The sequence below is a fragment of the Rhinoraja longicauda genome, chromosome 8 (assembly GCF_053455715.1).
Source record: "Rhinoraja longicauda isolate Sanriku21f chromosome 8, sRhiLon1.1, whole genome shotgun sequence".
Classification (NCBI taxonomy): domain Eukaryota; kingdom Metazoa; phylum Chordata; class Chondrichthyes; order Rajiformes; family Arhynchobatidae; genus Rhinoraja; species Rhinoraja longicauda.
Window position 1 is genome coordinate 50,176,326 of NC_135960.1, and position 16,952 is coordinate 50,193,277.

General features: G+C 44.7%; 1 protein-coding gene across 3 annotated transcripts in view; it reads right to left on the reverse strand.

Moving 5' to 3' along the window:
• Positions 1 to 16,952, reverse strand: part of myo3b (myosin IIIB) — a 337,839-nt gene that overhangs the window by 78,223 nt on the left and 242,664 nt on the right. For all 3 annotated transcript variants that reach the window (XM_078403918.1, XM_078403917.1, XM_078403919.1), the window contains 2 exons: positions 6,625 to 6,745; positions 1,932 to 1,980 (listed from right to left, as the gene is read on the reverse strand). In XM_078403918.1, coding sequence (XP_078260044.1) covers positions 1,932 to 1,980; positions 6,625 to 6,745 — 170 coding nt within the window. The remainder of the gene's footprint in view (positions 1 to 1,931; positions 1,981 to 6,624; positions 6,746 to 16,952) is intronic.

A 16,952-nucleotide genomic window follows, 5' to 3' on the forward strand; every position in this document is an offset into this window, starting at 1 on the left:
TCAGGATCCTTCCTCAGACTCAACCTGAAACATCACCTATCCATGTTCTCCAGAGATGCTGCCTGAGTTACTCCAGCATTTTGTGTCTAACTTTGGTATAGACCAGCATCTGCAGTTCCTCTTTATTACATTAAAGGAAATAGTTATCGAAGATAGTCATCTTTGCATGGTTTGAGTAGAAATAACCCTCATAGTTTAAAGCAAGTGGACCCTTATTTCACACGCATCTGCAAATCTTATGTAAAGAACATTACTGACAAAATAGGTGACTTTTTGTAAGTAACGAGTCATGTTTTCTAAGTAGTATAACTTACATAAATGAATAAAGGAAATTATTTTTATCCCAAACATGAATTGAACACATTGTGCATCAGTAATAGCACACTAATAACTTCTAGTCATGCTAACGACTTATATTTTTAAATAAAAGAACAATGGGAAAGTATTAATCTGTTTAAGATTTCTAACAACATACTCCAAAGGTTTTACTTTTTAATCTTACATATGCTTAACAGAGTTACTGGCAAATCTATGCATTTCTATTTCATCCTTTCAACATCAAGTGGCAAGCAGCAAAAACTGGATCATACATCAAAGACTATACGCAGCTCCAAGTCATAAAATGACTCTTCCATTTCACATATTGAATTCATGCAGAATATCAAAGTGTTACCAAAGAACCTCAGGTCTTTACAGAGAAAAGGGCTTTAACATCTGTAGAATGTGAAGTGCAAGACAAATCACCTCAGGGAAATGCTAGCGTTTATTCACAGCAGCAAATTTCCAGCCTTTTGATTCTCTTATTCACAGTACCACCCTGTCTCTCCACAGAACCAGTTCTATGCAAGGAACCCTTTGTCTCAAAAACTTCAAACATTGCTATAGTGGTTTCATGTTAAGATAGTACAGCAGGGCAGCTCTGAATATACCTCAGACCTATGCATTTAGGTTTTTGAACACAGATTGTGTGTGTGTGTGTGTGTGTGTGTGTGTGTGTGTGTGTGTGTGTGTGTGTGTGTGTGTGTGTGTGTGTGTGTGTGTGTGTGTGTGTGTGTGTGTGTGTGTGTGTGTGTGTGTGTGTGTGTGTGTGTGTGTGTGTGCGTGTGTGTGTGTGTGTGTGTGCGAGAGAGAGAGAGAGAGAGAGAGAGAGAGAGAGAGAGAGAGAGAGAGAGAGAGCGAGAGAAGAGGGGGTATGAATAAGGAAGGTGGAGGAGGGAGGGGGCGAGAGAGAAGGGGGCATGAGAGGGGAGTGAGAGAGGTGTGATGGGGGCAAAAGAGAGGGGGAGGAAGAGAGGGGGAGGGAGGGAAGGGAATGGGAGAGAGGGGGAGCAAGAGAGAAGGGGTGAGAGGGAGGTGAGGGCAAGAGTGGGCAAAAGAGATGGGGGGTGAGAGATGGGGATGAGAGAGGGGGCAAAAGAGAGGGTGGAGCGGCAAGAGAGGGGGGGCGAGGGAGATGGGGACAAGTGAATGAGGGGATGTGAGAGAGGGGGATGCGAGACTGAGAGGGTGTGCAAGACCAGATGGGGTACGAGAGAGGACCTGAGGACAGCTGAGAGAGAAAAAGCCCATGTGAAGACCTAGGGTAGTGTGTTGGAACGAGAGAGGAAATGAAATTGGGCAGTGATGATGGACTGTGAAAGGGAGAGGGTGTGAGCGAGACAGTTTACGAGTGTGCAAGGGGTTAGAGAGTGTGAGAATCTGTGAGTGCAGACAGGAGGTGAGATATGTGGCAGGCAGTTTGCAAATAGAGGGTGCAAGAGGGGAGAGAGGGTGCGGGGGAGGGAGGGAGAGGGAGAGGGAGAGGGAGAGGGAGAGGGAGAGAGAGAGAGAGAGAGAGAGAGAGAGAGAGAGAGAGAGAGAGAGAGAGAGAGAGAGAGAGAGCGAGAGAGAGAGAGAGAGAGTGGGAGGAGCAAGTGTAAGAAAAATGTTACCTTTTCATCTTCAATGCCTCCTTTATGAGATTCAACACGACTGATATGACTGTAAATGAACAAACAAATGGAAAATTCAAAGCTACAAGAAATATAATGACCCATTATAAAAATATAATGCATGTGCAACAGAAGAACATTTAATGACACATTGATCAATATGTTTCCATTATATATGCAGAATTTCTGTCAGAATTACTTTGCTGATTTCTTCCTCAAGAGTAAAAAGGGCCATTGATGTAGTACAGTTTACATCAGAAGTCCACACTTGCACTGAAGCTTATGCTGATCAAACCGACTTGTTTAATGGCATTGAATCAAAAGTTCCCAGGGTGTTTCACTTACCGACAATACCTTGCAAAATTCTAAGGTGAGAGGGTTTGTTCATTGGAAGCTTACAAAACAGACTTAAAAAGATTATTTCTGGGGTGGATGAAGTGTCGGAAGGATTGTTGAGCTGAAGCCAGTCCTTTAGATTCACCATAAACAAAATCAGCTGTGACTTCCACTGACAAGAAACTTTTGCTATATTTTATTATGTTCTAGTGCAAATAAATAAGCTCAGCGATAATAAGGTTGTTTGGATAATAAGTGCAATAAATCTAAAACCCAAGTTTTTTTTTCTCTTGATCGCTCTTTTTACGTGGAATGATTCAAATTGTAACAGGGAGGATGTGGAGGCTTTGGAAAGGATGCAGAGGAGGTTTACCAGAATGATGCCTGGATTAGAAGGTATTAGCTACAGGGAAAGGTTGGACAGACATGGCCTGATTATTCTCCATGCAACTGTGCACTGGGTGAACTGCTACATCTTCAACAAAATACCAAACTAACTTTAGCCAAGTCTATCATACCAAATAATAGACACAAAGTGCTGGAGTAACTCAGCGGCTCAGGTAACATCTCTGGAGAAAAAGGATGGGTGACGTTTCGGATCGGGGCCCTTCTTCAGACTGAAAGTAGAGGGGAGGGATCTAGAGGTAAATCACAGAGAGGGAGCAGTGAGCAGTGAGAGAGGGTTTCACAGAACTCTGAGAGAGGAGGAGCGCTTCTTCAAAGTAGGCATACCTTGAAGCGATTTCGCTGTGGTGTGGACAAAATGTGTAGAAAGGTACTGAAGATGCTGGTGTACACCGAAGATAGACACAAAGTGTTGGCGTAACTCAGCGGGACAGGCAACATCGCTGGAGAAAAATGATGGGTAATGTTTCGGGTAGGGACCCTTCTTCATACTGAAAGTAGAGGGTCTCACAAATCACAACCCTAATCCTCCCCTTCTGTGATTTACCTCCAAGTTCCCTCTCCTCTATTTTCAGTTTGAAGAAGTCCCGACCCGAAATGTCACCCATCCAGAGGTGCTGCCTGACCCAATGAATTATTCCAGCAATTTGTGTCTATCTTCAGTGTTATCCAGATCCTGCAGTTCCTTTCTACACACTGTAAAATATACGCTTATCATATCATATCATCATATATATACAGCCGGAAACAGGCCTTTTCGGCCCTCCAAGTCCGTGCCGCCCAGCGATCCCCGCACATTAACACTATCCTACACCCACTAGGGACAATTTTTACATTTACCCAGCCAATTAACCTACATACCTGTACGTCTTTGGAGTGTGGGAGGAAACCGAAGATCTCGGAGAAAACCCACGCAGGTCACGGGGAGAACGTACAAACTCCTTACAGTGCAGCACCCGTAGTCAGGATCGAACCTGAGTCTATGGTGAGGCTGGGTTAATATTTTAGAGCTGCAACAACTGTAGCTTTCATTTATCGAGCACTGTTAATATCACAAAACATCTCAACATGTTCTAGAGATGCATAAGGCCAATGTACAAAAACGTGGTCAACGAGGTAGGTTTTAGTCAACCTCCCTGTGACCAAGTGGGTTTTCTCCGGGTGATCCGGTTTCTTACCACATCTCCAAATACGGGCAGGTTTGTAGGGTAATTGGCTTCTGTAAATTGTCCATAGTGTGTACGATAGAACTAGTATACAAATGGTCGCTGGTCTCTGTGGGCAGAAAGGCCTGTTTCAGTGCTGTATCACTAAACTAAGTTGGAATGGGATGACAAGCACAAGAAGAGCATGGATGAGTGAGTTAACAGCAGATAAGATGAGATGTAGAGAAGCCAGGGGCAGAGGTGGGAGCAGGTGGTCTTTATGATGGTATGGAAATGTGGCCCAAAATCATTTTGAGTTCAAATATGACTTCATGGCATGAAGAGATTGCTTCAGTTTCATACTGTTGCCAAGAATGGATAGAGTCTGTAGTTAGAAATAATGTTAGAAAGGCAGGTTGGAATATTTAGCTGGAGATTTATGTCCATCTATCTTTACATGTTAGAGTGGTTGAGTACTAAAAGGTGACTAACATATCGATTTTCAAAACGGTATACAGAGCCAAATGCAGATCATTACAGATAACTGCTTAGCATTTATGAAAAGTAAAGCTTTGCAGATTTTAAGTAAATTTGAAATGCCTATAATTTATTTGTGAAAGTAAGTAGAAACAGACATTGCAGATTTTGTAACAGGAACAGCATGTTTGATAACCCTGAGAGAATGTTTGAACATGACTGAAAGGTGGCTTCAGGAATCACAGAGGCGTGATGCGTATGGACTCTCCAGAAGCTTTCGATCAGGCAATTATGAGTTCTATGGAAATGTAGCCACTTCAAATGAAATCTGGTTGCAAATGAAGTGTCAAGGAATGGAAGTCATAGAGATATAAAGTCCTACAGCGTGGGAAGAAAAGCCCTTTGGCCCAACTTATCCATGTCGAACAAGATGCCCCTCCTACACTAGTCCCACCTGCCCGCATTTGGCCCATATCTCTCGAAACCTTTCCAACCCTGTCCAAATGTCTTTAAATGTTGTGATGGTACCTGCCTCAACTACCACCTCTGGCAGCTCGTTCCTAGACCCACCACCCTTTGAGTGAAAAAGTTGCCCTTCAGGTTCCTATTAAATTTTTCCCCTCTCATCTTAAACCTATGTCCTATGATTCTTGATTCCCTAACTCTGGGTAAATGACTCTAGGCATTCTATCTTTTCCCCATGATTTCATAAGATCACCTCCAGAAGATTACCCCTCAACCCCTTGCTCAAAGGAATAAAGTCCGAGCCTGCCTGATCTCTCCCTACAGCTGAGGCCTTTGATTGGAACATCTTTGTAAAGGGCAGTTTCTGAGAGCTGACAGAAATGATGAACAGCATTTCAGAGTATGCCATAACAAAAACAGAAGATAGTGCAGTCAGCAGATTAGCTGTGGAAAGAGAAATAGAGATAATATTGCCAGAACTAGGAAAGAGAGAAAATAAATTAGTTTTAAGCTGGAAAGAGGGTACTAGGATGGATAAGACAAAGTGAATATCTCTCATACAACTAGGTCAGGTTGGCCATAGGAACAAATTAATTTAGTTTAGAGATACAGCGTGGGTTTCAGCCCACCGAGTCCACACCGGCCAACAATCACCCATACACTAGTTCTGTCTTACATATTGGGGACAATTTACAGAAGCCAATTAACATACAAACCTGTACATCTTTGGAATGTGGGACGAAACCGGAGCACCCGGAGAAAACCCATGCAGTCACAGGGAGAACGCACAAACTCCCAACAAACAGCACCTGTAGTCAGGATCCAACCTGGGTCTCTGGCGCGGTGAGGCAGCAACTCTACCGCTGCGCAAATGTGCTGGATCTGGATGATGGGTTAATGGGGATGATTAGAGAGAGAAAACACAACGGAATGTCAAAGCTGTGAAATGTTGAGCTCTGGGAAATGATGAGCGGTACTAACAAAGAGAGAAAAGAAAGAGCCAATATTACAGATGAATAACCGAAGGCAGTGGTGGGTAGTTCTGAAAGAGAGAGAGAGAGAGCAATGCTCAATTCCATACCCCGTCCCAAAGACCGCAAGGTGCCCAGATGGAAGATGAACAACTATTCTTAAACTCATGTTTACCATGTAAGCAGAGGGACATCAGTTCGCGGGACCACTGGATGGAGGCGACAACTACAACGGGCCTTTATGGCCAGCGGTAGTTGGAACTGTGAAATATTGCCAAAATGGTGACTCTTGCAGATGGACTCAATGGGCTGTCCCGTACATTCTGTACTAACTGGGGGATTGTGCTTATGTACAGGGATAGTCTTGCTGAGCAGTATGCACAAACATGTATTTCACTGTACCTGGTACACATGACAATAAAAAAAAACATTGAACCATGATGAGTGCAGGAGACCACAGACAAATAAAGAGTGGGAGTGGGATGGAACATTAAAGTAACAGATTGAATATTGAATACAGGTGGTAAGTAGCAACTCTACCACTGCGAGAATGTGCCGGATCTGGATGATGGGTTAATGGGGATGATTAGAGAGAGATGGCGCAGCGGTAGAGTTGCTGCCTTGCAGCGAATGCAGCGCCGGAGACGCATGTTCGATCCTGACTACGGGCGTCGTCTGTACGGAGTTTGTACGTTCTTCCCGTGACCTGTGTGGGTTTTCTCCGAGATCTTCAGTTTCCTCCCACACTCCAAAGACGTACAGGTATGTAGGTTAATTGGCTGGGAAAATGTTAAAAAAAATGTCCCTAGTGGATTCATAGCTCCTTGTGAATATTGTTTTAAAGTATCATTTGAGTCATGTCAAACTTGCTTAGTAACTTCACCATTAACTCACAGTGCTTTTTCAGAGTCATTGCTGGATCTATATTTCGTGCTCTGGAATTCTTGTCCTCTTGATAAAATATCACATTCTGTCATCATTTTATATTCTTTGCGAACCAGATATCCCCTGGCACCTACAAAGATGATAAGCAAAATTAAAAATAAGGTATGCTTTGCTCTGGAAGCATTTAGTTAAAAAGACTGAGTAATTATTGACTAAGGAATATAGTGTGCAGTTTCAAATCACTTTAGACTTTAGAGATACAGTGTGGAAACAGGTCCTTTGGCCCACCAAGTCCGCACCATCCAGCGATCACCCTGTACAATCACCTAGCACTATCCGACACACTCGGGCCAATTTACAGAAGCTGATTAACCTATAAACCTGTAGGAAGGAACTGCAGATGATGCTGGTTTACACCGACGATAGACACAAAATGCTGTGACGTTTGGGTCGAGTCTGAAGAAGGATCTTGACCCGAAACATCACCTATTCCTTCTCTCCAGAGATGCTGCCTGCCCCGCTGTTACTCCAGCTTTGTGTGTCTATCTAAGAATTGCATTGTTCCATGCAGTACATACGACAATTAAACTGTCTTAACACTTTTTGACTCTCAATCATTGGAGCTTCAGAACCGCTGGTGACACTTTTTCACACAAAGGGAGGTGGGTGTATGGAACAAGCTGCTGGAAGAGGTAGTCAAAGCATTTAGACAGGTATATGGATAGAACAGGTTTAGAAAGATAGGGCCAAACGCAGGCAGGTGGGACTAGTTAGTGTAGATGGGACGTTGGCCGGTGTGAGAAAGTTGGGCCGAAGGGTCTGTTTCCACGCTGTACAACTCTATGACACTAGAATGAGATTTGAGCACTTATGTAAGACGGTTTTTCAGAACTCATCTATTATGTGGGGAAATAATACATTACGGTCGACACATTGTTTGCTTCGACAGCAATCATTTCAGTGGGATAGTGCAAGTCCACTCTAATGATGATGAAGATAAACGGCCTTCTTAGAAGCTGGATAAGCAGAGTACAAAATGCAAAGTTATGCCAGCTACTGCATCACTAACCTAAGGAACGGTGCCGGAAAATGCAGTGGCTATTATATATAGGGTTATCAGGAATGTATTTAAAAATAATTTACTTGTGATGTGGCTGCCTCACAGTAGCCAAAACAATTCTGTCCACATTGTCACCTCAGTAACAACAGCCAACAGGAAGGAGCAATAAAATAATTTATCGTATAACAAACCCTGGCATGAACAACCTCAGAGCAGTTTTATAAATGTTTGCACTACTTGTAGAGAAAAAACCTTTGTAGTGTTATATTAAAATAGGCATGAGCAAGAAATTAGATTGTACAGAAAATCGCCAGATCAAGTCGCCTTTTATGTGAAGGATTTCAATGTTGTAAAGGAATATTAATAACTAAAGTTTTTCACTTCAATTTTCTCTTTGTTTCAATGCTGCAATGGCATGATACTGAAACAGACTCCATCAAGGAAGATGCTGATGTTGATTTTTATGCTGAATTTGAATCTTTTGCGTTGGTTTGTAACTATCAGTTTTTAAAAAATGCCTCGCAGTTCAATGCCTTTTCTGGCATAACTTTAATGTACAACAATCTACCCATCATGTCCCAAGTGAGCTAATTTATAGCTACAAGAAATATTCTGCTTTTTCATAGCTAATACACTTGGGGGCTGGTTAGAATGAGAATTAAAAAGTGCAGCTGTTGTCAGAATCAACTGAAAGAAAATTGGAAATGGAGAGTTGTGAGCTTGAAAACTCAACTTTCAATCGAACATTCTACAGCTAGGAGGTATTATGTGGCATATTATTGGCATTTTGTTCACAAGGATCCGATATACTTCAGGCTGCATCTGAAATTCCAAGATCATTGGAAAAACACAAGTCCCATAGCCCACAAAGAGGGCCTCACAGGGACAAATATGGCAATTCCTAAGGGAATGTCCTTGAATGCTATTTCACAAGAGGATAGAGTCAATGAGAATCAGGTACTGTTTAAGGAATAAGATTCCACAATTTATTATTTCTTCCCTAGAATACAGAGATGGTATTTCAAACAGGGACTTATTTGAGGATGCACAAGGAACTGCATATGCTGGAATCTTGCATAGAATGGGGGGGGGCACAGTGGTGTTGCAGTGTTAGAGTTGCTGCCTCACAGCGCCAGAGACTCCCCGGGTTCAATCCTGACCATGGGTGCTGTCCGTGCGGAGTTTGTTCATTCTCCTTATGACCGCATAGGTTTTCTCCAGGTGCTTCGGTCCACATTCCAAAGTCGTGCCGGTTAATTGTCTTTTGTAAATTGCCCCGAGTGTGTTGGATGTGAAACAGAGAACTAGTGTAATGGTGATTGATGGTCGGAGTGGACTCAGTGGGCCAGTTTCCATGTTGTATCTCTAAACTAAACACAAAATCTTGGAGTAACTCAGACTGACCTGCACTTTGTGTTCTATGACTAATTTGAGGAGCGGTGTGCAAGAATAAGCTTTGCCGCAAGAAGCAATTATACATCGTTTAATTGAAAGATACAGCAAGGAAATCGGCCCTTCAGCCCACTGAGTCCATGCTGACCATTGATCACCCATTCACACTCGTTCTATGTTATCCTAGTTTTATATCCACTCCTTCCCTGCAATTTACCGACGCCAATTAACCTTTCAATCCACATATCTTTGGGAGGTGAAAGGAAATAAGAATAACTCGAGAAAATCCACGTGGTCACAGGGAGACACAGTATTTCTACCTCCATGGAACTGTAAACTGCACATGGCATTAGGGAAATTAGCTTTCTGACCATGGTAGTAGTAATGCAAGTTGTTGTTTCTCAGGGCTTTCTTTGGTAACTACTTGATCAGCTGTCTTAGAGACAAAAATCTAGATCCCATTGAAATGGAAATGAGGCAGCAACTGCACCTGCTATGCCACCGTGCTTACCAAGATCTGTCATAAGCAGCATGAGAATTTTCAGGTCTGGTATGCTACCTATTAACAGTTAGCATTGCTAACTCTTTGGCTATGGGGATAATGACCACACCTTTGTAGAACATAGAACAATATAGCACATGTACAGGCCCTACAGCTCACAATTTCTGTGCCAAACAAGATACCAAGACCAACTCTTATATGCTTTCACATATTCCATATCCCTCCATTCTCTGCATATCCATGCGCCTATCCAAAAGTCTCTTAAATGCCAGCATCATATCTGCCTCAACAATCAACCCCCGTCGTGTGTTCCTGGCACGCACCACCATCAGGGCCGGATTAAGCTAGTGCGGGGCATGCACCACATGTTCTAAAGGGACCTTAAATATGGGACAAGGTGACGTTACTGCCCGCGCCCCACGTGACCTCACCCAGCCAGCAGCCACATGCTCCCGCTTCACCAATGGCAGCCGCTCGAGCCGGGAGGCGGGTTGCTAGGCAACTTCCGTTAGGTGAAGTCAGGCGTCGGTGGAGGCCGAGGTCTGGGCCTGCCCTCGGCTCCCCCATCTCCCCTCCTCTCCCCGGCCGGCTCAGTGCCTTCCCCACGCTGCACAGAGTCCAGCGGCATCAGAGCAGTAACATGCTCTGGCCTCCCAAGGGCCGTCAGTGGGAGAGCCGCCGCTGTCTACCAACCGCACTGAACATCCCCGCACCGGGATAGGACAGGACTCTTCCTTCCCCCCCCCCCCCCACCTCCGCTCCAACAATGGCGGCCGCCCGGGACAGGAGGCGGCCACAGTTTAAGAATAAAGGGTAGGTCATTTAGAACGGAGATGAGGAAAAACTTTTTCAGTCAGAGAGTTGTGAATCTGTGGAATTCTCTGCCTCAGAATGCATTCAAGAGAGAGCTAGATAGTGCTCTTAAGGATAGCGGAGTCAGGGGGTATGGGGAGAAGGCAGGAACAGGGTACTGATTGAGAATGATCAGCCATAATCACATTGAATGGCGGTGCTGGCTCAAAGGGCCGAATGACCTTCGCCTATTGTCTATTGTTACTATGCAACATCCTTTAGGTGGCATCCGGGCCTACAAACCCTTCCCACCCCCCCCCCCCCCCCCCCCCCCCCACGGGCCAAGGGCGGTCCCGTACGGGACAAGCCAATTTAGCCCAAAATACGGGATGTCCCAGCTAATACGGGACAGTTGGCAACCCTAGTTAGCCTAGTGTCGGGGCCTACAGCGGTTAAACGTTTCTCATTATAATATTGCCTGTCCCATTGGGTGTTTCCAGCATTTTTTACATTTTTACTTCATATTTCAAGCATCTTAGTTCTTAATGCATTTTAATCTCAAATTTAAATCAGTGTACAAAAAACGACAAAGTTACAAAGCACGGTGGTTCCTCCTTTTGTCCCCCCCCCCCCACAGCGATCCCCCCACGCTGGGTCCTCCCTTGATCTTTCCCTCTCTCCCTCCCCTCAAGGCGGTCCTCCATGATCTCATCGACCATCGACCGCGGGTCGACCCCAGAGGTATTGCTGCCGCCGCCGCCCCCTTCATCGCGAAGCTTTACCGCTGCCGCTGCCGCTGCCGACGCCTCACCGCTGTCGACGCCCCACTTCACGCCTCTGTGGTGTCGACACGGGCCCCAGCCGTGGGCTCCATCGGCCGCTTCACCCAACCCGGATTTCTACCCGCGAGGCCTCGGTCGGGCCCCGACCTGGGTTTCTACGCGGCGATCCAGGAGGCATCGAGACCGCGGCGTCGCCATAAAGGCCTCCGGCCGCGTGAAGAAACTGCAGATGCTGATTTACACCGAACATAGACACAGAATGCCCGAGTAACTCAGCGGGATCACTGGAGCGAAGGAATGGGTGATGTTTCTGATCATGATCTTTCTTCAGACCAGAGGTGCCGGTGGTGCGGCGCTCCGGTGAGCTCCGGTGAGCTCTGGCAGCACTGCACCCCTGGTGGGGGGGGGGGGGAGGGTCTGTGTTTCGGGGTTGGCAGTTGGGCGGTAACGCGCCGGTTGCCCATTGGTCCGCGCAGCCACGTCAACACATTCAAACCGTGGCGGTTGGGGAGTGGCGCGCGCAACACAGCGACCCTCAGTGGGATGCCGATTTCAAGCATTTAGCTCGGGACCCTCGAAGGTGCGGGGCCCCTAGCAAATGCTACTTTTGCTGCTATGTTGATCCGGCACTGACCACCATCTGTGTAAAAAAGTAGCCCTGCACAACTCCTTGAAACTTTGCACCTCCCACCTTAAAGCTATACCCTCCAGTATTTGGTCTTTCCATCCTGGGAAAAAGGTTTTGACTGTCTACCTTATCTGTGCCTTTTATATGTATCTTTTTTTTAGTTTAGAGATACAGCACGGAAACAGACCATTCGGTCCACTGAATCTGCACCGACCAGCGATCCCCGCACATTAACACAATCCTACACACAGTAGGAACAATTAACATTTATACCAAGCCAATTAACCTACAAACCTGTACGTTTTTGGAGTGTGGGAGGAAACCAAAGATCTCGGAGAAAACCCACCTGGTCATGGGGAGAACATACACATTCCATACAGGCAGCACCCGTAGTCAGAATCGAACCCGAGTCTCTGGCGCTATAAGCGCTGCAAGGCAGAAACTCTACTGTCATGCCACCATCACTGTGTAGCATAGTGAAACAGCTAGTAGAGCTGCTGTCTCACAGCGCCAGAGACCCGGGTTTGATCCTGACCATGGGTGCTGTCTGTGTGGAGTTTGCATCTTCTCCCTGTGAGCACTTGGGTTTCCTCCGGGTGGTCTGGCTTCCTCCCACATCCCAAAGATGTGTGGGTTTGTAAGTCATTTGCCCTCTGTTGTCCCTATTGTATGTACGGAGTAGATGAAAATATGGGTAACATAGATCGAGTATGAGTGGGACATCGATGGGCAGCATGGACTGAAGAGCCTGTTTCCATGCGGTATCTCTAAACTGCACACCAAATGTTTATGTTACTAGTTTCCCACTGTACTTGTTTGGCACCCCAATCTTTTGAGCTATTGGGGGAGGGGGGATCTATTCTTGAATAGGAAGAGGTTCCTGTTCCTGAATTTTTTTAATAAACAGGTTATGTGATACCATAAATAAAATATTCCAGATGTCAATATGGGATATGCTGTAAATTGTGAAAATATGTTGCTATTTCAAACTTCAGTTCCCCTTTCAAACTTCAGTTCGCCGTTGTGTTTGGCTGCCTGCCACTGTATGTTTCTTTTTTTCCTAGTCAGATGTGCAGCACTTTGGTCAACGTGGGTTGTTTTTAAATGTGCTATACAAATAAATTGACTTGACTTGACTTGACTTGATCTCTCCGGAGTAGAAAATGTGTCAGTGCCAAAATCTACCTCTTATCCCCATAAATGTGGCCTTAACGTTCAGAAAAGGTGAGTGATATATCTCAAAAAAAAAACTGTCAAAGGGAGGACCAGTTAGTTTGTAGAAAGTGCCACTCACTGGTGTGATCTAGGTGCAAAGTTGTATATTTTTTTATGCCCTCTTGTATGGCAGGCAGGATCTCTGGCACTTGTTCCTGTGCGGACTGTTTTCACAAATTACAAGTAACTCATGCATTCCCTCCCTCTACCCCCCATCCCCTCCCCCTCCCTCCCCCCCCCCCCCCCCCACCACCTCTCTCTCACCCCCCCCTCTCTCCCCTCTCCCACCCTAGTCATATTACATGTTCCACTGTTGCTGGCCTTGATTTGTTTCTGCCATTTCTCGCCTCCAGTTTCCCCCCCTGCATCCCACCTCTATCTTCCAGTCTGAAGAAGGGTACCTACCCGAAGTGTCACCCATTTTTTTTTCTCTAGAGACGGTGCCTGACCCGCTGAGTTACTTCAGCATTTTATGTCTGTCCTACTTCCTAATAAATATACCCTGTTATGCTCCTTTTGGACATTGAACGTTTTCTCTGGAACTGTTACACTACAAAGTGAGGCACAGTGGTGCAGCGGTAGAGTTGCTGTCTTACAGCGCCGGAGACCCTGGTTTTATCCTGATTACGGCTGCTGTCTGTATGCAGTTTATACATTCTACCTGTGACCATGTGGGTTTTCTCCGGGTGCTGCGGTTTCCTTGCACATTCCAAAGACATGTTGGTTTGATTGGGTTCATGTTTTAGTTTTAGCTAAGTTTTAGAGTTTGGAAACAGGCCCTTTGGCCCACCGAGTTGATGCTGACCAATGATCACCCCTACACTAGTTCTATCCTACATACTAGGTATTCGCACTAGTTCTATCCTACAGAATATTCTCCAGAAGAAGGTCTAAGATGTAGAATTTACAGAGCCAATTAACATACAACCTATACATCTTTGGAATGTGGGATACCCGAGAACCCAGAAAAAAACCCTTTGGTCACAGAGAGAACTTGCAAACTCCATACAGACAACTCGTAGTCAGAATCGAACCCGGGGCCCTGCACTGTAAGGCAGCAACTCTACTGCTGCGCCACTGTGTCACCCATGCAGAGTATTGTCCAGTGTGAAGAAGGTTTTCAACCCAAAACGTCACCTATTCAAGTTCTCCAGAATTGCTGCCTGACCTATTGAGTTACTCCAGCACTATATGTCCTTTTGTGTATTAACCAGCATCTGTCGTTCTTTGTTTCTATGGTCTTATCTGATTTGATTGGATATCATACAGGCAAGCTTTTCACTGCATCTTGGTGCACATGACAATAATAAACCTAAAGCTAAACCCTTTCAAGGGCTGGCAAGTGCTGCTTCCCCATTTTAGTCATTTTGAACTTGATAGCTGTAACCATTCTCATTTCAATGGGATACAGATTAATGTCCCCAGGACAGCTGATCAAGTGGTAATAAAGAAAACCCTGAGAAACAACAAAACTCATCACTATTACCATAGTCAGACAAGCCAATTTTCCTAAGATGGACACAAAATGCTCGAGTAACTCAGCAGGTCAGGCAGCATCTCTGGAGCAAAGGAATAGGTGACCTTTTGGGTCAAAACCCTTCTTCAGACAATTTTCCTAATGTCATTCAATTTGTAATTTCTTGGGCTGCTTATTTGGAAGGGTTTGCTGCAGATACAATAAAAGTAGTGATCCACTCTATTGATCTTTGCCATGAAGGAAATCATTCCATAATATTGTTATAAATAAGATGCATTAACTCAAGAACTCTTTTCACTGTCCGGCACCCTAAAGTGAGAGGATGCATGTTGACATGATGGCCCATAGTATCAAATTATTAATTGCGAGAAACACAATTCTTTCTCAACCATTTGAATCTGGCATTCTAGTCAAGTGATACCATCACAGACATGGAACGTCTGGGTAACACTGGGAGAAAGAATAAGTCCGGTGTTATAGCAAAATAAAAGGGGTAAGAGACAAATGGGATTACTCTCTTGGGAGCTGGCATGGATTTGATGAGTTAAGTGGCCTCCTTTGGGTATTGTTATGAATATGAGGTAAGATCCCTCTGAGCCAAAGGCACTGCTGCTCCCCAGTATCCTGCTGAATCGATTATGAAGGCGCAGGACTTCAATCCACATGTACTTTGGCACATTCCCTCTATTTTACATAAATATCAGGCTAATCACCATTTTAATGGATTTGCAAATAAGCTAATCCATCAAGTTACTCATTCGTAAGCTGTCCCGTGGGATGGCCTATGATTTGCTTCCTCTACAGATGAGAGGAAGATGCCTATGCATGAATGCTTTTAATGTGGGCTGGCTGATGCACATCTCATATCATGTGGCTTTGATACAATAAGGGGTTGGTCGAATGACAAGGTCTAAGACGATTGGTGTCATAGTTCTGACAATGTATGCACACTAAGGGCCTGTTTCCTTGCTGAATCTCAAAACACTAAACAATGCTGAGAAATCTTTGACACTTTTCCCTTAGCTCCACCTCGTGCTTGCAGTTGGCTTGATGTATTCATGTTTTAGTTTAGTATTAACAATACAGAGTAGAATAAAGGCTCTTCGACCCAAAGGGTCTGCGCCAACCAACGATTACCTGTACACTAGTTCTATACTGTGGTCTGAGGTTCCCAACAGCTGCAAAAAGGCATTTTTCATACCTAAGAACAAGGTGACAGGCCATCCAGTAGCACTTGCATCCACCATAATGAAGTGCTTTGAGAGACTAGTTATGGCACAATTCAACTCCTGCTTCAGAAATGACCTGGATCTGTTTCAATTTGTCTAATGCCACAACAAGTCAACAGCAGATGCTCTCACCGCTGGCTCTCCACTCTGCCCAGATCAGTGTTCAGCAGTGCAACAAACTTTCAAATTCATCACCAAGCTTCACGCCTCTGTTGTCCCTTTGCAACTGGATCTTTGACTTTCTCATTGGCAGACCTCAATCAGTGCGAATCGGTAACAACGCCTCCTCCTCACTGACCATTGCATAGGTGCCCCTCAAGGCTTTGTGCTTAGCAAGATTGAGGTCTGCTGATGAGAAAACTGGAGATCCAGTTGCAAAGAGACGTATAGGATTGGAGCTTGCTGATGAGTTTGAAGGTTTGGTAGTCATGAACACTACCCAGCTCCAATCTCTCAACAGCCATGATAGTATAGCTAAGCACAGCTTCAATGCCATCTATACGTTCTCCAACAACATCAATTTAGTTGGGCGAATCACTGGTGGTGATGAGTCAGTGTACAGGAGACCTCCCACACTCCAAAGACATGCAGATTTGTAGGTTAATTGGCTTCTGTAAATTGTCCTTAGTGTGTAGGATAGAACTAGTATGCGGGTGATTATGATCAGCGTGGACTCGGTGGGTCTGTTTCCACGCTGTATCTCTAAACTATACCTGGTCCAATACTAAAGAGCAGGCATTTCGCAGTTAAATGTCTTATATCGGATTGGCAGCTCCTTCACAGGGCCAACCCTGTACTCAGTTTTCCTCGGAGATGAATTTTTGCCTTAAAGGTACATTCACACCGCCTGTAATAGAGCATCAGTCCACATCACACTGATACAGTCACGGCCTGCCTGATTAAATATATTTTATACATAAATTATGAATAAAGATAAGAAAATGTTTCAAACACAAGTAATATTTTCTTATTCCAGTAGCAAGCACATTAAGGATTAAATGAAAATAATACATTTTTTAACTTTTTGAATATCTCATAATTGCAGATTAATGAACTGAACTAGAACTGGGACTGTGTAAGTAGTGTGTGAACAGTAGAACAAGAAAGGAAGCTATTGAGTTGACAGAATTCTAGATTAATTCCTTGGTAGAATAGTTAACAATTTATACACAGTTTATACAGCGCTGCGTTCGGGGGTTTTTAAAATCCCGAATGACCTTTGACAAATCCCAAGATTCCTTGCATTTATCGAGATACCGA